Source organism: Syzygium oleosum, unplaced genomic scaffold (assembly GCF_021117445.2).
Source record: "Syzygium oleosum isolate NSW1041296 unplaced genomic scaffold, Sole_v2.1 Sole_v2.07, whole genome shotgun sequence".
NCBI lineage: Eukaryota > Viridiplantae > Streptophyta > Magnoliopsida > Myrtales > Myrtaceae > Syzygium > Syzygium oleosum.
In genome coordinates this window covers 4613845-4636589 of record NW_026607491.1, presented here as the reverse complement: position 1 = coordinate 4636589, position 22745 = coordinate 4613845, and the positions used below count along the sequence as shown (strand labels likewise).

Here is a 22745-nt window from a genome sequence, read left to right as displayed (position 1 = left end):
TAACGCTTTTGACCAGTACAATCGGTGGATTTTGTGGACTGAGTGCTCCGCGGTTAACGAATATCTCAAACACTTTATTTAGCGAATGCCTTCTTTTCTTTGTGTTTAAGTCAAATAATTGACCAACTTTTAGTTATTACCGACATATGATAAACTTAATCGATAAAAAAAGAGTTTGATCATCTATGAACAAAATTATTGACAATTTGATAAATCGACAGCTCGAAGGAATCGATAAAAAGTGAATACGACAATCTCGGATTCAACTGTCAAAAAAGTAACCGTCAACGTAGTGGAATAAAACAGCCGTCAAGATTATGGAGTCGAAAAAACTGTCAAGGTATTGAGTCAATGTAGCCATCGATATAACCGTTCGGTAAACGTTTTTAACATCTGTTTGTAACCTCTATTGATAACCGTCGATTGTAAACTTAAATAGCTCATACTCTTCGGATCCCCCACCCCACACATACACATACACATACACAAACAAACAAACATGTTATCTTTCAATTCCTGCATTATAGTTACAGTTTCCAGATTCGCTTCGTAAATTAAATTCTGATGTGTTACTTAACTGTAGTTTATAGATCTGCGTCGTTGATTCAACTCTGACGTGTATTATTGCTATAATTCTTGGGTGCCTTGTCATTGATTAAACTCCAGCATTACATCTTTATGTTTTCAGGCTATATTGTTGATTAAATTCCGACAAAGTATATGTATATTTGGTTTTGTTTAAAGTGAAGTTCTCGATTCTCTTGTCTATCAATGATACTTCCTATTTGGAATTGCCACAGAACTTGTCTCCTCCAATTAAAATCAAAGAACGACTTTCGATGAAAGGTATTTCGTCACGGAGTCGAATTCCAGCGAAGCATCTTTTTGGCATGCCCAATAACTAGTGTGATCGATTTAAGGTGATACGATGCTAAGAATAAGGAATAATCTAGAGCTTGATCACGTTGCAGGTGACAACCCGGTTTTTATAGCTACCCAATTTGAAACCTCAACTACTCCGACAGTAGAGGCAAGCCAAGGAGGCAACATCGAAATCGCGCAGCACTTGACAGAGGAGCAGAGAAGAGAGTTAGCATCAAACCTTACTTTAGTGGCTACCATGAAAAAGTTGTTCGAGGAATAGCAGAATAAGATGGCAAATCATATAGTAAAACACATTTTTGATGTGATCAGGTGGATGGTCATCAATGCGATTAGCGACGTCATCTCCAAGCCTAAGACATTCAATCTGTCCATTCCAATCCAACCGTACACAGCGGCTTCTGGGTATGTTCCTCCAACTCTTAGTCAATTAAACGGTAGAAATAATTTAGGTCAAGTAATTTCACCACCAGTGAGGATTTTATAAGGGCTTGAAAATCCTATTTACCCTAAACCTAATGGCAAGAAGGGTGTGAACTTGCGAATCCTTATTAAGTGACTAAACTTGTATTACAACAGCTAGTGGCCGACAAAGGAATGGTCAAGCCAATATATAGGAAGCCACATCATGATTAGGTTGACACTATACCTTACACAAGAAAATTCAAAACCGGTCAACCTTTTGAACGCATTGGTCAATTATTGCCCAATGTGGAGAGGTAGAAACATAAGAATTCCTGAGATTTAATTTGTTCTCTGTCTTTTTCAAAAGTTGCCTTTACTTGGTATACGAAATTTATCTCCTCATTCAATTCATACTTAGGCTGAGATGGAATAATAATTCAATCCTCAATTTTATAGAAGAAAACCTGAAATTTCGATGACTAATTCGGTTAGAAATTATCGATACGATAATGAATCAATCGCTCGGTTTGTTGCTTAATTTAAGAGGGCTAAGAATAGATGCCTTACTTCACTTTCAGAGAAAGACTTCACAAATTTTGGCTTTTGGTGGATTGATAGAGAAAAATTCGAAGGCCAAAATTTGGCCTAGTTATTCTAATTGGCAACAAGATTATCTAAGTATGAGCAATTACTTAAAGACAAAGATAAGAGGGCCACATGAAGATTTTACACAAAATGTGCCTTTTGTGGAACAATACGAGTCATGTGATGAATCTGACCAAGATAAAATTCTGCAAAAAAAAAAAATTGCCAATGACAAGGGAGCACATGATGACCCTTGATTATTTAATTTTAAAAAATCAAATACTCGATGAATCAATCAATTCTTTTAAAGAGGGCATTTGATTGCACAAAAAATTATCAACTTTTGGTTATTATCAACATGTGATAGAATTAGTCAATGAGAGCGGAGTTTGGTCATTTATGAACATAATTATGGACAATTTGAAAAATCGACAACTTGATTAATCGATAGCTTGAAGGAATCGATAAAAAGTGGAGTTGACAATCTCGAGTGCACCTGTCAAAGAAGTAACTGTCGACGTAGTGGAATAAAACAATCGTCAAGATAGTGGAGCGGAAGAAACCGTCGAGATAGTAGAGTCGATGTAACCGTTTGTAACCTTTGCTTGTAACCTCTAATAGTAACCTCTATTGTTAACCATCAATTGTAGACTTTAAATAGCCACATTGTACTATTCAGAGGCCCCCTGCGCACAAACGAATAAGCAAGTTATCTTTCAATTCTTGGACTGTAGTTATAGTTTCTCGTTGATTAAATTCCAACGTATATCTTTGCTATAATTAATTTCCAGTATTCCATCTTTATGTTCCAGGCTGCATCGTCAATTAAATTCCAGCATAGTTTGTGTACATTCGATTTTGTTTGAAGTGAGTTCTCGATTCTCTTGTCTATTTATGATATTTCCTATCTGGAATCGCCACAAAATCCGTCTCCTCTAATGAAAATTGAATAGTAACTTTTGGTAAAAGGTATTTTATCGTAGAGTCGAATTCCGGCGAAACACTTTGATAATAAGTAATCAATGCATTGAAACATTCGTAGGTTTGTTTTGCAAATCTCTTGGGACACCGATAGTTAACAAGACTCGCATAATAGGGATGAATGTTTTTTGTTTTTGGATTATGTGCGATGGCTCGATTACTTTTACGAAAAGTTTTTTCCCAAAGAAACAAGAATTAAACTGCGTGTAATGTTGGTGGACTAGATCAGGAAGTAGTTGTACACTACACACTTCTCATGTTGAAAATTCACGATTGATGCGATTGTTATCCCCACATGCATCCATCGAACATCAGTCCAATCTGCTGTTGGAACGAATATTGTGAAAACCTCCATAGACTTTAGGGTTTTGGGGGAAGATGGATAAGGTAAGACTATGTAGGACGAAGCAACTTGATACCTAAATTCTTGAAAAAGGAATAACTTTTGAGATCAAAACCGAAAGACAATCGAGGGTTTAAACCATTTTACCACGGTAAGTTACACACGACAACAATCAACCCAAACAACTTCGGGTAAGTTACACACGACAACAATCAACCCAAACAACTTCGAGCATGTATGGCACGACACGAACACGATGAAGTCGAAACCGACACAAACGAGTACGTGTTTAGACTCATTTTTCAACTAAGAAACAGTTTATTATTACATTAACCCAAAGTGCACAGAAAGATACCAATAAAGCGGCATGGAGAAATAATGTCACCATATTCATTAGCAGCCTCAGATACAGCGTGATCTCGTGGAAGCGAATTTGAATCTCTACACCGAAATTTAGAGATCGCAAATCCTGTTCTCGGATACGATACCATATACTTTTGACTCCCCGAGGAGCGTGGCTCACATTCTCAATCTGCATCGCCAAGAAGATCAAGAAAAAGATACCCATAATTGACCAGAAAGTCGTCACTATCTTCTTCTTCGTCGCTATCATATCTTTGAAGAATCGAAGACGGAATATATATATCGAGGGCTTCGAAAGAGACGGTGGGAGCGAATGGCAACGTCGTTCACGCGTGCCTCATCCTTTCGCGTTTTGTCCAACTATGCGAGTGCATAAAATCGGCGAAGCTTGTCGAGTTGATGAGGGATTTTCATGGCACTTTTAAGTTTTGAAACACTCGGAAAACATTGCAAAAAGAAAATGCCATCTTTATCTTAATCTTTATCTTCACTTTAATTAGAAGATCACAAAGATTTTCTAAAACAATAGCAGATTGATATGCTTCTTTTCTTTTTATTCGGATGCAAGTTGCATGTGCTGCGATGCCAGAATTTGTCGAAGTATATGGGTAGGTCGTGTCGAATTTCATTAAATTTACTAGTAGAGATCACAAGCTTATACAGTATTTGACTTAAGTCCTTTTCTTCTCCATATATAGCTTACTTCCCATCATTTTCATTTGATTATACTATTAATGATGATGATTATGATAATAATAATAATAATAATAATAACAATAACGACGAGGACTTTACTATGAAGCTTTAGTATATTGTACAACCTCAGCAACGTGGGGGAATCAACCTTCATATCAGCTTTATGTAGGTTCGTTTTAGATAAGGTGGGAATAGTTGCAAATGCCAGGAGAGTTTCTTGAGCATGAGGTACTTTTCCTTCCTAAAGAAGCAAAAGTTTGTCTAGGACAAAGTAGGCCGGCTGAAGATCCTTCCCCACATTGTTTGAGCCCTCTTGCATTTACTTCCATCTCGAGACATAAGACTGGAAGAAATTGTCGAATCTCTAGAATATTATACATATGCCGTATACTCCCTTTTCTTATGGACAATTTCTTTTAACAAACTTATTATTATTTTTAGCCTTGTGGCTTAATTTATTCGGAAAAGCCTAAATAGTTTTTTTGGTAAATATACGGATATCCAAGCTGAATTGAATGTCAACCATCAACGTAATGGCTCGCACTGCTGAAAATCTCTGATATAATAGCTCTCACCGCCGGCAAATCTCACCTCACTCTCCTCCTCGTCCTCCTCCTCTGCTCCGCCCATGCTGTATTAAATGTATTGTTTAGGTCTCCATGTTATCGCAGACGTCCAAGCTGCCCGGGCATACCATCTTGCAAAATCTTCGGAAACCATTAGTCCCTTTGCCATCTTCAATGTCCGCCTGCAACCTTCAGCAACCGTCAGTCCGGTTGCATTCCCTACCCTCGCAGCCGACGCGGAGGTCAGGGCCCAATGGACGAAGGTGCGGCAAAATGAAGGTGCAACTGCTAGTGCGAGGAAGGTGCACGAGACAAACGGGGATGACAGTTGTGGCTCCAATTAGCTATGGAGGAGGGTAACGACAATGCTAGTGCTCCAGATCTGGCCATGGAGCTCCTCCGCGGCCAAGGTCGAGTCGAGTTTAGCAACGGAGGAGCTCCAATCTGGCCATAGAGCTCCTCCATGGTTGAGATCGATTTGAGCTCGTCACCATGACGAGCCTCGTCAATGGCAACGGGACGAAGCTCAATGGGAGGCCGCGGGTGATGGCCATGGGTGGGTAGAGGGGACAAAGAAGAGAGATGAGTCCGTCCCCTTTACCCGCACATTAGGATTATTATATTTTTGTTATATCTCTCTTATATCCGGATTATCCTAGCAACCAAATGTAGCCTAGGGTATAAGATAAAGGTTCTTTCGCGAGGAAAAAGACCGAGAGGCTTAATCGGGCCAGCTAAGTTGCTTTGGCCTGATTTGTTGTCCAAATCTCGGGTTCAAACTCAACTCAATTAAGTATTTCACACGCTTGGGCTTAAGCTCTATTCATGTTGATCATCAAAAACCAAATCTCTATGTAAATCATTTTCACTTTTCTTAACAGGAAATAATTACTTAATGACCATTGCCGGTTGCTTGAATCTATACTATCCCATAAAATCAACTTTCGAAATTTGCGTCCACCAGCAAAAAAGACCTAAAATTCCATGATAAATAGGATGTCTTCTTCAAGGCAATAAATGATAATTAAGTGTGATCTAATTCGCAATAGCGAGGGGTCGGTTTCTCTTAGCAATATGAGTGAGAGAACCGTGCACTTAGAGGCCTGAATGATAATCGAAGAGGCATGAAAGTTAAAATGAATTTATTTAGAGTTATGAACCCCCTCAAAAAAAAAATTGAGTCTGTTTTGTAGCCAAGCAACTTATGATATCTACCGATCTCTTGATATGCATATTAATCTTAGAATAATTGTTATGCCGATTATTTGATTTGGACCCTAACAAATGCGATAACGAAGATCTTGCGAACGCATCTGTTAACATAAAAACCAAAATGGATTTGACATCACTTAACATCATCTATAATCGAAATCGAAATCGAAATTTGAAGAGTTGACATAGTCAACAAAAATTGTGCAATTTCCCGCAAACAAATAATCCATACTATTTACATAGATATGCAAAATGTCTAACTTCTTCATATGCACAATATGCAACCTCTTGATATGCATAATTCCAGACCTTCGTTTCACGGATCTTCACATCGTGAGCCTTCCACATGGAGGATAACTTGTATATGCTTCTGTTGCTACGCATGTAGTTTCAAAATAGGACAACTAGTTTTATTTTTTGTAAAAATAGGTTTAAATTATGACTAAGTACATTTTCTTTTGCCAATAGAATAAAAGTAAAATGAGTAAATGCGAACTTGTTTCATTTTAACTCTTTGCTATATAGATTAACGCACATGGGTAAAAAAAGAACTACAAAGCACGTAGGCAAAAACTGCACATTTGATATTGCAAAATTATAATTCAAAAATAGAAACATAAATTGAGAATATTGTATGGGTTACTCAAGATACGAATGGTAACATTTCTATTTCTGGAAACAACTGTTTAATAATAGGTTTTTCTAATTTTTATTTCCTAAACGAGTTTCTGAGCAGCAGAAGAACGCATTTGATATATGCACAAAATTTCTCTACTCCCTAACCCGAATGGAGTGATGATGCAGCTTATGGGCCTAGGAATGAGAGATAAGGGAAGGAGAATTGGGCCTGATGGAAGCCCGACAGGACCCGAAGGAGACGGATCGGGTGTGTCGACTCTCTGTTCTCAATCATACGAAACAAAACGATGCCGCACGCGAAGCACACCAATGAAATCCCCGATTCCAGCAGGGGACTACTGTCTGAACGGATAAGAGGCATGTTCTCCACCTTCCATTGATGATCTGCCATTCCATTCCAGTGCAGAAGAAGGAACAATGTAACACAGACCGAGAAGGCGAAGAAGAAGTACGATCTTGCCGCGCCAACAAGAACCCCGCGAAGCGAATCTAGCAACTCCCACCGTTATCTGTCTCTGTGTCTCTCTCTTTGATCTGCAGTTGCTGTTATGGCCGTATGCGTATCTTTCATTGCTGCCTGTGTGCGCGAGCTTCGTCGGTGCTGCTATACCGGAGAATTGGTTGACTGGGACATGTGTTGTCCGTCGGGGAGTTTCCTAATCTTGAATCGCGCAAATCCGTCCTACGTCATATCCTTGTTCTGCATTTCCACTAGTCGATTGTGCTCGCTGATTGATCCTTCGTGACGAGATGCGACGGCCATGTTCCGCGGGGAATGCAGATTTTAGTTGATTTTATGTGTCCGTGTATAGAGGAATAGTATTCTGTTCTTTATAAACATTTCCTCAGCTAGCTAAACAGTACAGATTTCTTTGCTTTATGACATACTAACGGCCAAAGTACGGGGATCAGTATATAGCAAGCATTATAACGTTTACAAGTTAAGCAATGAGGTAACTTCATGATTGATTTTTGTGGTTTGAGTTAGAACTTCACCAAACACACTAGATAGTATTATCTTATCTGGGCTGTCAAACGCGCCCTAAGGAGTTTGGCTAGGTCCGGCGCAGCTTTGGGAATGGACTCTGGGCCTCGAAGGCCTTGGCGTCAAAGTCGAGGTGTTTGGTAAGAAAATTTGAAAGGCCTTTGAATCGAAGTTGACATATCCAAAGTCTCTTGGCCCAATGAAAATCCTACCTAGCTTTAGCTTTGACCATTTTTTCAATGCTAATGATTTTTTTTTTTCCAATTTTTTGAATAATGGATCAACAATTGAAGTAATAGTGATTATGTTATGTCGATGAGACATGGCTACCTGTTATGTTATTATTATCCAATAATATAATTAGCATAATAGTTGCTCCCTATATGGCACGGTCATCTAAACTTTCATAAATTGATATTAAATTATTCATAATATAGCTATCATCTTAATTTCTTATTACATTAAATAATGCTCAAATTTTCGGTTTAATTATTGTTTAAAGCGTACTATTAATAATGTAATAATTAATATTTATTTGTATATGCTCACATACTACATGATTAAACTTAAATGAATGATCATAAATTACGTCTTAAACGATAGACAAAAACTTATACATAAAACTGTAATGTCTTGATGAGATATTACATGCATGATTGACAAATCGAATGATAATCATGATACTACAAGATTTATTTAAATATAGTCACACATCGTGTACTTCATTCGCAATTATAACCATAAATGAATAACTGATGTAACATACTAGACATCTAATAATTTATATGGGGTATTAAACTCGTGAACCACAATGACTATTAAACCGACGATTATAGATTTCCTTCTCATTCAAATTTTAGGTATATTTTCGGAATTTCGATGCTATTCTTCCCTTATTGCATATTTCATTCATGAAGTCAAATAGTCTAACATGTACATATTATTTAAGGGTGCATTTGTTTCGCGCGAAATGCATGATTTCGAAAATATTTTCATAAAAACGATCGCTCGTATCGCTTATCAAAATGAACGAACAAAAAGTATTTTTATCATTCACGAAAATATTTGATATAGATTATTATATTTTTCATCGATTAATTATTTCGAGTGATGCGAATGATTATTTTTAAGGAGATATTTTTCAAAACCATGCAATGTTTTCCCAAAACAAACAAACAAACGGAGGTTAAATCAAAACGGCGTAAATAATGATTACGGTTTTTTATTACATTGCAGCAGGATAAGCTGTCGCATTCCGGTCGGTCGGGGTGCATTGACTTTCTGACCTCAACCCGGCAGAACGACGTCGCGTCGCTGATGGATAACTCCCAACAATGACGACGACGACGACGATAACGACAGAAAGAACACGGGCCTCTTCTCTTCTCCTCCTCCCTATCGACGACTCGTCGTTTCGTCCCCTGCGCAACCGAAGAATCGCTACCGGAGATCGAAACCAGACGGATGCGAACGAGAGATCTCGTCGCCCTTCCGATACGAGCCACCCCCCTCGCCGCACAGCAATTCCACCGATCCTCCGCCGGTCCGGTATCGCCTCTCCCTCCTCCCTCTCGTTCATCTGCAATTTGTCGTTACGGTCGTAGCGCATGTATCCTGCCGTTGTCGGTTCCCCGGTATGGTGGAGGATCGGTCGGCCGCGACGCGACGCGTGCCGTTCGTTGGTTGCGGGAGTTTCCCTGAATCGCGCGAATCCGTCCGTGTCGTGTCCGCGCCCCTGCGTTTCCGTCGGATGATTTTGCGCGCCGATTCGATCCTCCCCCGTGAAATGCCGCGGCCATAGGTTGGGCGGTGATGTGAATGCAGATTTTAGCTTGGCTTCGTGCGTGTATGTGTGTTGGGAATGAGGGAGAGAGTCCTTAGTTTCATGATATGCTAGCTGCTGAAGTATGGGGATTGGATACCTCAAACCGAATGATGTGATTCCATTGATACTCTGATGGTAGGAGTTATAATTTCTTGGTTAATTTCGCCGTCTCGTAACTTGCCAGCACTCTGCGCTCGTTTATGCCTAAATTGCCTTGTTGTAGAAGTCATCCGAGGATATGCTCGGCGAGCCACCTTCAAAGTCGTGATTATCTTCAGACGGCATCGGAATTTCCTTTTATAAAATTTTGATTTCTTCTTCTGTACCTGTGACAGAGTTTCTGTGTACGCGAGCCGTGACGTCATCGTGACAACCATTAGATGGAGACGAATGTTGCTTTCAGAAGGGCTAAGTCAGTTAATCATTTCTCGGATTGCACTCGTGGATGAGTTTTAGTTCTTTCGGTGAATTCCGCGATCCATCTGGTCACTTATGTGGCCTTTATATCTTCTCCTAAACAAGATTCTCAAGGCAGAAGAAGACGAGGATAGTGTGGAAGTTCAAAGATCGGGTGAGGGACACCCTAGTTCGGTGGAGGATTGCAAATGCCATGAGGAAGTACTGCCTCGAGCACAATTTATTGAAGTTAGTGTCTGGTTCTGATAGACGATCTGTACTGTTTGGTTTTCTGAAGCCAGATCCGTAAATTTATTCCTTCATAGTAAAACATATTACAGGTGCCGCATGTAAATCAGCTTTCTCAATGGGATTGCGGGCTTGCTTGCATATCGATGGTTTTGAGCACTATTGGCATCAAAACTTGCAGTGTTGGCATGTTGGCTGACCTGTGCTGTACAAATAGGTATCCCCTATTGCTCCGGTTTTCATATATTTCCGTTTTTGTTATGATATATTTTTAACAAATTGTATCGATCTTACTTTTACAGCATATGGACAGTTGATCTGGCATACCTATTGCAGAAGTTCTCTGTTAAGTTTTCCTACTACACTGTGACATTAGGTGCAAATCCTGGTTACTCAGATGAAATTTATTACAAGGTAATCATTTTCTTGGATATTAACATTTCCACGCATTAGTATAACTTGCGAGTTGTTAAAATGATGCTTTTGTTTATCGTCAGATATTGTACTTTGTAAGTTTTGTTGATATATTGCTATCAAGCATGTTTCGCTTTTTAATAGTACGACAACACAAATACAGATCACAAAATTAAAACCTTCTTGTCACAAAGTCGGGTTGACCGCATGGGTGCTTTTGCGCTGTTGTGCTCTGCCCTGTGCCATATCCTCCTTAATATTCAAGTACATGTGGACCATCATACTGTGTTGTGAGAAATATTAAGCCAAAAGCTATGTCTAAACAGGAATGATTTGCTCTCAAGGATTCTTCTGATATTTGTTGCTCTAGTTTATGGTTCGCTCTATTGATTCCTAAGAGTCCTTTCTGGCCTTGTTTTTCTGATTCATGTAAATTTGAATTCGATTCATTTTGTGATTATTACATGTATCAATTTTAAAAGGAAATCAAATGCATTTGACCATCTCGTCGGACATTCACGTTCATAATCATCTAATAATTCAACTCTAATCTAGAAACCGCAGTGCTATACAGAAGTGGTTTCTTGGAAAATATTTTGTTCTTCTTTTAAAGTAGTAGAAGTCTCAGATTCAATCCAAAAATATCATCTGAATTAACTGTTTGTCCTTTAAGAATTTTGTTTTGAAGATCCTCCCGTGAGATTATTGATCCAATCTTGTGCACTTTATTTGAGTGAGAAATCTGATGAAGAAACTAAGCAAATGTACAAATTGGACTGACGTCGAATTTTCTCGATCATACTGCTTCTGCCTTCTAAAGTGGATTCCATTTCCCTGGCATCCTGGAGCTAATTTTGGATTAACAACTAGTATATTTGCCCATGCTTGGGTTATATAAAAAGAATTTCCATAAAATTATGTTAAGTAAAATCGCTTATCTACTCGCACATTCAAATTATACGAAAATATTATTTTTAGAGTTATAGCAGTGACAATAATCATAAAATTGTAAAAGAAGTATTACTTGAAAACAAGGTATATCATTTGGAAGATAATTGAATATCATGGGTTCATTTGCCTTATTTGTAAGTATACTCTACACTTACCAAATATCTCATACGTCATATTTTAACAAAAAAGAATTAATCACAAACTATTTCTTTATAATTTGGCTTGAGCGTTTGGTCATTTTGTTTAGTAATTAGTATCCTGTAAGTAACTAACTCTTGTTTGTATTTTGCTACACGTTGTGTTGAATGGAATCGAAGTAATTTTACTCTTATAGTGTATTATATTGCGACGAAGCCAATTATTTTTCTATAGATATGAGTAGATTTTTCTGTAAATATATCACATAACATATCATGCATAATAGAGTGAATTTTACGTGATGAATACAATTACTTTCTCATTTTCGTAGAGTTAATATTACTACTTATCACTTTAGATATTGCTAAAAAGACGTAACATTTATAGCTATGTTAATATTTTATAAAAAGGTTCTCTTGATTTTTTAATAAAATATTTTCTAATTCTCATATTTAAATTTTACTTCTTATTGTCAATAGATTTTCCTTTGAACTTTTTCTTGGAAAAACTAAGTTTTCATTTGGAAAAGGAAAGACTCCATTCATTAAAACTTTATGCATTTAATGTGCCAAACTCAATTTACTATAATATATTAGATTTACAGCCCTTGCCTACGTCTTTTACTTACAATAACTGAATTGTAAATACCAGCTCATGAGAATCAACAACTCACTCATAGGTCAGGCTATCTTTGTCTTTCGTATATGGTGTCTGAAAAAAGATGATGACTCGTAGTATAATATTAATAGTCAGGTTCTTTAGGTATTTGTCTTATGAACATCATCATCTAGATATGATTATTCTTAGTTGCTTTGCCTTTTACTCTATTTATTTACAGGAGCAATTGCCCACAGATGTAGTTCGAGTGAATAAACTCTTTCATGACGCTATAGAAGCAGGAATTTCTATACAGGTAAAACTCAGTGACTGCAAGATTGATTGCAAACATATTGCAACATTCTATGTTTGTATTTTTTTTTTTTTTTCGCTTGCTTGAATATCACTAGGATCTTACCTTTCTTGAGATAAGTTGATGACCCCTCTCTTTTAACAGTGCAGATCAATCAGTGAAGAACAAATTTCTCTGTTAATTTTGTCTGGGAAATATGTTGCAATTGCATTGGTAGACCAACATAAATTGAGGTAGATCACTGTAAAATTTATACCTTTTGAATCTATCATCATTTTTAGCTTTCCTTTCTTCTCTGTCTTCTCACTATGAATGGCTCATTTGAAACCTGCTGTCACTTTCTTGATAGGCGTCCTGAATATGTGGTTCTTGCCTAGTAAATAGAATACTTCTCCACTCATGCTTCTTTTTTCACTCATTAACTTCTTTTTCCAGACAATCCTTTTGTCTGAGATTTGGAGATTAATGTGCTTGTTCCAAATTATTTCCTGCAGTAGATCATGGCTAGATGATAGTTGTGCTTCTGGCTTGGGGGACAGTGTGTCTGGCTATACAGGTAACTTTAGCACTTTTCTTGCTCAGTCGTGATACTTAGAGTTTTATCTTGTTATAATGCAGAATTTGCAAAGATGACAGTTGTTAGGAGCACTTTGTTCAATGGGAGATTATTTGTAGCTTTAAAATTGTCAAGTACTTCTAAGCGACAGCCTTGTTGCTGATTAGATTTTATGTATTTCCTTGTTGAAGAGGATATGTGAGAACTACTTACTGAAAGAATGGAGCTCTTATTTTGGTCAGTCAGTTCGTGCATTTCTCTATTTTTATTAGATCATACTCACATCATATGTTAGTTTGAATTTAGTAATAGGGAAATAGAAACTGTTGAAGTCAATTGTTGAGCTGCTTTTAAAATTGATAATGTTGATTTCACATAGAAGTAGAGTACTTTAGCCATTGCAGGACTAGCTGTCAAGGTGGAAAACTTCTCACGTCCATAATCTTATTTCTGTCTATAATCTGTTGGTTCCCTCCTCACTTAAATTTGTTTCTCATTACAAACCAATTATGAATTGCAAATATGGCACATGTCAATTCATGGATCTCGTGTCTCACTTTAGGTCACTACATTGTGATATGCGGCTATGATGCAGACAAAGATGAGTTCGAGATCAGAGATCCTGCCAGTTCTAGGTATCTCTTTTGAGTCTTCAGCTCTCCAGTTTCTTCCTGATGGACAGAGACTCGTGCTATGTCTTGGAGATTAGCTACTGTTTTTCTTCTTTTATGCGATTAGCTCATTAAGTGACATGATCCGAAAGCATATCCTGGATATCAGGGATAAATTATTAGTTCAGTCTCCAGCATTATCTACAAATAAGCAATCTCTTGAAAAAATATGGTAGCATATAAAATCTAGATTAACTTCTAGGGCACGTTGTTATATGGTAACAAATATTCAACAGAAGTTCACATATAACCTCCTAAACAGAAAGAATTATTTGCTAGGAGCATCTATGAAATCCTTGTGCACATCTGTGCAGGCATGTGCCTGTGACATATGCGTTGATGTATCTCGTGTGCATCTATGCACTCATGTACCTGTGACATATGCTTTGATGCATCATGTGTATCCGTGCATGCATGTTCCTGGGAAATATGCTTTGATCCTTTCACCATTGTATTCTTTTGCTTCCTTGTGTACATGGCTTTGTTGAGTATTTTACTTAAAAGTCCATCTTTGTTGTGTGCAACTTAAACGATGCTACTGTTAGTATAAAAGGTCAAAATCTGTGGCGACCTCGTTGATGAGATTCTTTGCCTTGGAAGATAACAGTTTAGCACATCTGCCTGTACTGTTTGCTTGAAATGATCTTGAGAATATCTTTATAGAGATTTGGTATGTTCTTGTTTTCGGGAGCTTCTTTCTTAAACACGTGGATTTGGTTATTACACGTATGTGTAGTGTACATTGGGAGAATAACCTTGTGTTTTCTTTCCTTAAAGGGAGAATAAATTTGGTTTAACTGTGCAGGAATCAAGAAAAAGTTACATCAAGATGCTTAGGGGAAGCCCGCAAATCATTCGGCACAGATGAGGATATTCTTTTGGTAAACCAGTTAATTTTGTTGCAGATTTTGCATTTTCAGTTTATTGGCTCTGAAATAGATTATTGATCGAGCTCGGAGATTTAACATTCAGAGTATTTTGTTCATGATTAATAGCTGTGCTCTTAGTTGTCAAATATTCATGGTTATAGAAAATAAATTTTAGGAACTTGGCTTGGATTATGGCAACCTCACCAGCTATACTCGGTCACTATCCTCAAGTTAAGTTGTCTGAGTACATATCACAGTCTCACCATACCAGTTCCTCCTTCCCTAGATGCCTGGCTTGTTTAAATGGCTTTGCCTCGTGCAAAGAGGAAATAAGTGGAAATGATGAGTGGAGTGAGAGGATGCATATGGTGACTGTACAATTGGCTGGACCCAAAAAAGATAGCATTTCTATTATGATTCTAAGAGCATTGGAACAATGAACGACTATAGTTAAAAGTGGAAGTTGGAAAGTGAAAGGAAATGACTTTTGGCAGTCTAGGCTATGTATATTTTGCAGTAGGTCGTTATCATAGGTGACTGAATTCCATGATGATTCAGGAAGGTTAATCTGATCACAGACCTGGTCAAGTTAACTACATAAACTAACACAACTTTCTTAAATATAAGTCAACACTTTTGAAAGCTCTAAACGTACTTGGAGTTTCTGCCAGACTTTGCCTAGCATTACAAATTAAATGATTTATTCAGCAACGTCTTTAAATTATTGTGTCAGAACTTTGTACTACTTGAGCCAAAAAAAATATTTATATGCAAATTCCTTACAAGCTGAGGGAGTGCTGATGTTTTAATTGGACCAGAATGGAATGTCCATTCAACTACCTTTTTGCTTTTACTTTCTCCTTTTTCTGGTGTTGATACCAGTTTGACCCACGAAACTCAGCATTGAAGTGCTAATGTTTTGTGTTTGGCATGTGGTCCATAAAAAACGTTGAAAACTGGTTTGACTTTCACTTTGTATTGTGATCTCTCCGCATTTATTCAATGAAACATTTTGGCAATTGAGCTGTGTGCCATGTTCTTTCGCTAATAGCCGCATTAAATTACAAATTGTCAAACCATTGTTCCAGATAAAAAAAAATTTCCTGCATCTAGGGAGCACTTCTGGCACTTCTATCTTTTTTAGTAAGTGCTATCTACTTTAGATTGCTTAAAACATTATCTGCTGGATGTTGCACCTTTTGTAAAATTCTGAAAGTAGCTTTGATGGCTTCATGTATTGCCGGAACCAACGGAATGGTTTAAGCAATTGTAGAACGGATCGAGGCCATTATTATTTTTTCCTCTCATGCGAAAACTATTGAATTCCTCATCAGAACCCCTTAATTTTGATTTTACATGCAGATATCCTTGGAATAGAGCAAGAAGTGCAATAGCTCTCCTGGAAAACTTCGTTCTGCTCATTTCGATGGCGATCCTTGATGCTGGAGCGCAAGGGATGTGATCAGGTGCACCTACTATACTAAACCTGATTGTTGATGATGAGTACTATAGTGGAATTACATGTACAGCTCTGTGGTCCACATGCACATTACATGCATGCATTCATTTGTATATGTGTATTCAATTGCTGCTTGTACATCGTTGTGTATATCGACTTACTTCTCACCTTTACTCGGTGATCTTGTGTACTTTTAATGGACAAAATTGGGGACAGAACTTTGGATGAGTAGATTTCTTACACAACTGAAGATGAGTAGCTTCGTTAGCTGTCGTCCGCTCTTTTTTTAGATCTGTCTGTTTGTATATGCAGCCAATAGGTACAGAGCAATTCCTGTGTTATTTCCATCTCTGCCGCCGCATACGTATACGCAAAAAATTCTAAATTGATCGAGATTTCTACGTAAGGAAGGGAAAAAGCCACTAAAAGCGATAAGTCTTGTTTCACTACAACGTTGACGCCAGTCAGAGAGGCACAAGCATAATTTACCACTAAAATATTAAGGCAAATATATGTAGCATAGGCCTCCACAATTAGTTATATTTGCTGCTATTCCCAATTCCACATTAATATAGAGAAGTGATGATACCAAATGGGTTTTAGAATTCGTTTATTTCGTGAAAAACGAATGATTTGGATAACTTTTTTAAAAAATGATTGCTTGTACCGTTTATAAAAATAAATAAGAAATATTTTCATCGGCGTAAATTTTTAGATGTAAATTGTTAAACGTTTTTTATCGACTGATTAGTAATGATCATCTTAAGGAAAAAAATTTAAATTATTATTTTTTCGTGAAATAAATAGAGCCGGAGCTAGCTAGTGCGGCGTAATCTTTCGCCTGCAAACATCATATGTTCTGTAGTGGCCTAGCGGCATATGACACCTGCTTCTGCAACTGCAGCATTTGTCACCGTTTGCTTTATCTAATCACTAGAAACTAGAAAAAAAAAATAAAGAATGAATAAAAATCAATTTATTTATATCTGACCCATGACTTATAGGGGCAAGACTAACACTTGCCTCACCGGTATTTCAATTAAAATGTATAGCCTTAAAAAATAAATTGTCAAAAAGTAGAACCAATATGTGTCATGAAAAATTATCTCCTTTTTGTTTGTGGGTCCGTGTAGAGATGAAACTGAGGGCTTGCCTGATGACCCGGTCGCCGAGGACGAAAGTAGTCCCGTCCCACCGTTTGACCGTTGACCGGTTGACCGCGCCGTCATCTTTCTTCTGATTGGCCGCGCTAGCGGCTGGTGCATGTGAAGGGCAGGGTGTGCCAAAGCAGAAAATTATTTTCTGTTCTTCTCTTTTTGTGTAGCCTCTTTGCATTGCATCGTGCAGATGCAGCGGTAGCAGCTCGTAGGGTATCCGATGCTCTTTTTGGTCTTCGACAGACGTCGAGTCGTGTGTTTTTCCTGAGACAGATGCCCGGTTGCAATTACAATAGCCGGGTTCATAATTTGATGGGAATGTTCTGTGTTTTATCAACGTGGGATGTTCAGCTCGAAGAGTGGCTTCGAGGTAAATGGTTGTGAAGAAGAAAAAACTAAAAGAGATGCATTCGGATGGATGGAATTTCCAATGAGACGTTCGGGTTATAGATTGGATGTTCTAATAGGGTATCACTATCAGAGCACGTGTTGAGAGCTCAAATCGCGCACTTCCCTCTCAACTCATAGCTCATCTTGGGTTCACGACAATCGGCATACACAAAATAGGAGCCGTGTGTTAGGATTGGGTGTACAAACGCAACGAAATAGAGAGTAAAGTCCAAAAAAGAGAAATCGAGGTACGGGATTTTATCTTGGTTCACCCTTAAACTAGAGCTATATCTAGCAGAGGACTTCACTATAATTAGCACTCCTCTGTTACATCACTCCCAATTATAAGAGAAAGAGAAAATATATGTAGGCATTTAATAACAATTCATACATCCAGGCCCAAACTACTGATAAAATATGGGCTCAAACTATAAACGCTTTCTAGCGTCGCGAGAGCGCTGTTCCCTACGACTGCCGTGTCTTTTTGTCGATGGAGAATATGAATCACACTCCAACACTGTACCCATTTCACAAAGAACTAAGTCCAGTGATACATGTGTAAGGGGTCGAGTTACACGCGAGAGGGTGTTAATTTTAATTAAACATCACTTAAAATATGCGGTTATGATGTTTTTATATGCATATTATCCATCTCCACTTGATGATTTAAATTTTTAGATTTGATATTTTAATTATCATGAATTGACGGATTAACTTTTTTCTTGCAACTCGAGCATGTAGTATGTGCATCATCCAAGTATTTTTCATGTTTTACGAAAAGGAATAGCATTAGCTTTGATAAAAAAGAAAAAGTCAAAAGCGGTTTTTGATTCTAGCTTTGCCGAAACAAAAAGTAAACACCTACATATGTATGTGAGACCAATTCAAATGTATTGTTAGATTAGGTAGATCCTACATGATCCTAAGAATAAATCCTCCAATCAATCATAAATTTATTATGTGGATACCAATTTAGTCTTCAAACTTTTAGTTCTAAATTTTTGCACGAAATTCTAATGAAGCTCTTCCAACCAATCTTCGCGCGGAAATCGGTGGCATGGCAGTGTGCCACGTAGGACGACTAGTGATGACTAGACAACCACATCAACGAATTTTCGGCAAAAAGTGACCAAAATAACTGTATTGGAATTTCGCGCAAAAGTTTATTACTAAATAGGCAAAATTGACATATTTATGACTGAATTGGTATCCATACAGTGAATTCAGGACTGACCCGATAATCTTCTCCGTGATCCACCCTTATCCAACGGTGGAGTGCGCCTAAGTTTTTTCGTTAGCAAGAGCATCGAAGTGTGTTTGACTTCCAATCCTTGTCTCCTAGCACTGGGTAATTTTAGAACCCGCAAGAACCGTTCCTCAGTAATCAACTAATAACAAAGAAACAAATCTCTTTCGTTTGTCGAAGCCTTTTCAAATGTTCTAATGTTTCTACACTTTATATTCGAAGCCCGCTAAAAATGTATCATTAGGCGCGTTAATCAAAGGAGGACTGGTAAGGAGCTCTTTCATATTGACTTGCAATAACTTACTTAGATTCCAGTAAGTAAAAGTTAACGAGTTACTCATACGGGCGATTTTTTTGTCGTTTTTACTTTGCCCTATATCTTCATTGAAATTTATTTTCGTCGATTGGATCCGTATTTTATGCAATTGGTGTCATCCTCCCATCAAATTGACCCCGCTTAAACTCCACTTTTGTTGGGATACTTTTTTAAATAACAAGTGAACCTCGACATTGAGTTTTAATCTTACCATCCACCCAGGCCCGTCTTGTCATAACATCTAAATATCATATCACGCCTTCATTTAACAACTTATGCTTTCAGAAAAAGCCAGCAATGATCCTGCGAAATCGCACATGCCTATCTGATCCAGCCTATTCGCACTTATCCGCACGTGACCGTGACCACGACGGTCCACTATTGCCCTCAAGAGCAACCATGGTGGGGGCAGCGGACGAGTCAGATTGACCACAGCAGAAGCCTGTCTGATTCAAAACTCTCTCTCTTTGGATTCTCAGGTAAGCTCGCAAAGCTCAAAGAACGGTGGCAATGCAAAGTTTGGGCGAAGTCAGATTTCTCCAGACGAGAGTAAGCACTTTCGCTCATCTTCTCGAGAAAATTTTGCGGGGAAAATGGTAAAGAACGACCGGCAAAGACCCCCACAACATCCAGGAACAAGTGCGAACACAGCGACCCGTAGAGCGAAACGACAAGAGAGATGGGGTCGTCGAATGGACCAATTGGGGGATCTTCGTCTACTCGTCGTTTTGCGATCCGCACACCAAAACAAGAAACTCCGACCGTTTTCTGGTTTAAAATTCGAATGACTTGGAACAGTTCGGAGGTAGACGAGGAAAGTCCCCACCACCCACTACCACCACCACCATCACCACTTACCACACCACAAGACAAAGTAAGATGCTGCAACGAACGCATTTGTCTTGGGATGTTTTGAAAACGACTGTTGAGTTTTGGTCTCGCTTTGTTTTCGGCGGGAAAATTCAAAAGTTACATTTGGTACATGACAGAAAATATAGTATTTGTAGTGATTTGACGTGCCATTAGAATATCCATCTTCCATGGGTTTATTTATTTTTTAATTAAGAGCTGTTTTGCTCGTTTGATAGCTTGATACGTGACGTTCGTGGAATATTTTTCTTATGAGTAATGATCGAATTAGGTTGTGTGTTTCGTTTCGACGCAACCTTCTAGTAAATTAGTCGGTTTCTCGATTTGACTATGATGGTTGTAATTTTTGGAGTAAATTTTTTTCTGGGCTCGAAGGGAACCCGTCTTAGTTGAATAAGTTGACCTCTAAATCTGAGTTGTACATGAGTCGGCTTGCTTAGTGACGGAAGAGATATTAATTGGGATTAATACCACGAAAAACCTCAAACTGATACACATGTGACAAATTTATCCCAAACTAATATTTTAATCACAAAAAATCCAAAACTGGTACACCTGTGACAAATTTACCCAAAATTAATTTTTTTGACCACAAAAAATCTTAAATTAGTACATTTGTGACAATTTTACCCTCTATTAGTTTCGTTAAATTGGATTAATGCCAAAAAAATCACAAATTTGTATACCTATGACAAATTGAGGGTAAAAACCCAAACTGGTACATCCGTCAACTGCCATGTGTCATTTAACTCAGCAATTTAACAGTAAAATTTAACGGAAACTAACGGAGGGTAAAATTGTCACAGGTGTACCAATTTGAGGTTTTTTGTGGTCAAAAAATTAGTTTTGGGTAAATTTATCACAGATGTATCAGTTTGAAGTTTTTCGTGGTATTAACCTTATTAATTATTCCATCTTGTGTTTAGTGACCTACCTCGGACAAGATATATTCGAGGTTATATCCGAATTAAGCTAAGGTATGTTTGGTAACCATTATGTTCTCGGGAACAATTTCTGTTTTTAAAAAGTTTTTTCTATTTCTACTCTCATGACGAGTTTCTGAGCAAAAGAACGCGTTTGGTAACCGTACAAAATTTTTAATTTCGAAATAGAAAAAGAACAAAAATGCATTTGGTACGACCCTAAAAATTCATATTCTCAATTTTTTCATTTAATTATAAAAATGCCAATGGAGACTTAACAATATATGTTTGGATAAAACTGGACTAGAAATAGAATCAGAATATATTATGATATAGAATTGGATGACCTTAATACGATCATAAAAAAAATTAACAAAGCAAATACCAGGTGGTGGTCGAGGAAATTACAGTTTAGGATTTAGGATTTAAGGTTTTGGATTTTGGGGTTTAGAGTTTAGTACCTCGGGTTTGGGATTTTAGGGTTTGGGTTTTGGTGTTTGTAGTTTTGGGGATTAGAGTAGTTTAGGTTTTTAGAGATTCATGTTTTGGGTTTTGAAGTTTTAGGTTTTAAGGTTTAAGGTTTAGGGATTTAGTGTTTAGGGTTAAGGTTTACAGTTTGGGTATTGGGGTTTGGCATTTGGAGTTTTAAGTTTCTCTTTTTTGTTATAGGGAACAAAAAACTATATTTTTTTTTACTTCTTTGTTTTTTTTCCAAATTTATTCCCCGACCACTGATCTATTTCAGGGAATAAAAAAATTAGCTGAAGTTACCAAATAAATTTCTGTTCTTTTTCTATTCCAGGAACAAAAGAACAGAAAAATAGGATGGTTACCAAATATGCCTCGATAAATCCTGGATAATTCTAGACAAGAAGACAAAATAATAATAATATGAATATTTAAAAAAAGGAAAAAAAAAAAAGCGTTCGTTGTACTAAGGATGAAGAAAGGAACCAATGCTTAAGCAGTGGTGTGAAAAACTCTCTTTCTCTCTTTGGCGCGGTCTCAATTCTAAACACCTAAGAATGGTGACCATGGAGCTATGGTCAAACTCCCTTGGCAGGGTCGATGGTGGCTCTTTCCTCGATTGTCCTGACCCCCACTCTCTGTGGATTTTTGTCGCGACGAAACCATTGGCTATCGAAACAGAGGCGAACACCACCACGACGGTGGTTGCTGCAGGGATATCATCGCGACGGTGATCGCCACCGTTAACAGCGACCATTGCAGCGGCAATGTGATCACCATTCCACCTGCTTAGGTATAGTTGTCGACACCTATTTTTTAATTGCCCAATCAAATTAACTGGAGGTCGCGACAATAGTGTTTTTTGTAAATGTGATTTATTCGAACAACATTTTTAAGTTCATAAGACACTTTATAGAATTAAATTTAGCAATATCGGCCGTGATCTCGGTATTTTATCAAACGAAATGATGGGATATTTTCAAAATTTAAACTTTCAGAGAAAATGATACGAATGGTCCCTGAACTTTGGCTCAATGTGTAATATCGTTTCCAAATTTTAAATTTGTTCAGTGTAGTCCATAAACTCCTAGTAAATGTTCAATCGAGTCCTCGGACTAGAACATAACTAGATTAAAAGGATTTTTATATTCTAGTTTAAGTTGAATATCTTGCATGGATAATCCACGTGTAACGTTACTTTTTTGCCCACCGTTCAAACGCACCGGATCAGATGCAAAATCTACAAATTCCGTTAACTTCAACTAATGGAAGGTTTTCGA

The 22745-nt window shown here is 37.7% G+C and overlaps 1 protein-coding gene across 3 annotated transcripts; it reads left to right on the top strand.

Moving 5' to 3' along the window:
* The first annotated feature begins 9004 nt into the window (after positions 1–9004).
* On the top strand, positions 9005–16305 carry LOC115677190 (guanylyl cyclase 1). Of its 3 annotated transcripts, none has more exons than XM_056313556.1 (10): positions 9005–9205; positions 9818–10127; positions 10220–10344; positions 10430–10541; positions 12469–12543; positions 12685–12773; positions 13038–13096; positions 13659–13731; positions 14573–14648; positions 15999–16305. In XM_056313556.1, exons 2-10 carry the CDS (start codon positions 9975–9977, stop codon positions 16011–16013), a joined length of 777 nt encoding a protein of 258 aa, XP_056169531.1. In that variant the 5' UTR covers positions 9005–9205; positions 9818–9974; the 3' UTR covers positions 16014–16305. The 3 variants fall into 3 exon arrangements, with proteins under 3 accessions (XP_056169531.1, XP_030456155.1, XP_056169532.1); XM_030600295.2 differs by having other exon boundaries at positions 13035–13096; XM_056313557.1 differs by lacking the exon at positions 9005–9205 and having other exon boundaries at positions 9986–10127; positions 10205–10344; positions 13035–13096.
* Positions 16306–22745: the final 6440 nt, after the last annotated feature.

Bases quoted from the DNA above. Each gene is read 5' to 3' on its own strand.
- LOC115677190 (XM_030600295.2), top strand. From the start codon at position 9,975: ATGTGGCCTTTATATCTTCTCCTAAACAAGATTCTCAAGGCAGAAGAA. The intron at 10,345-10,429 runs GTATCCCCTATT...TTACTTTTACAG, and splicing joins GACCTGTGCTGTACAAATAG to CATATGGACAGTTGATCTGG. The intron at 10,542-12,468 runs GTAATCATTTTC...ATTTATTTACAG, and splicing joins CAGATGAAATTTATTACAAG to GAGCAATTGCCCACAGATGT.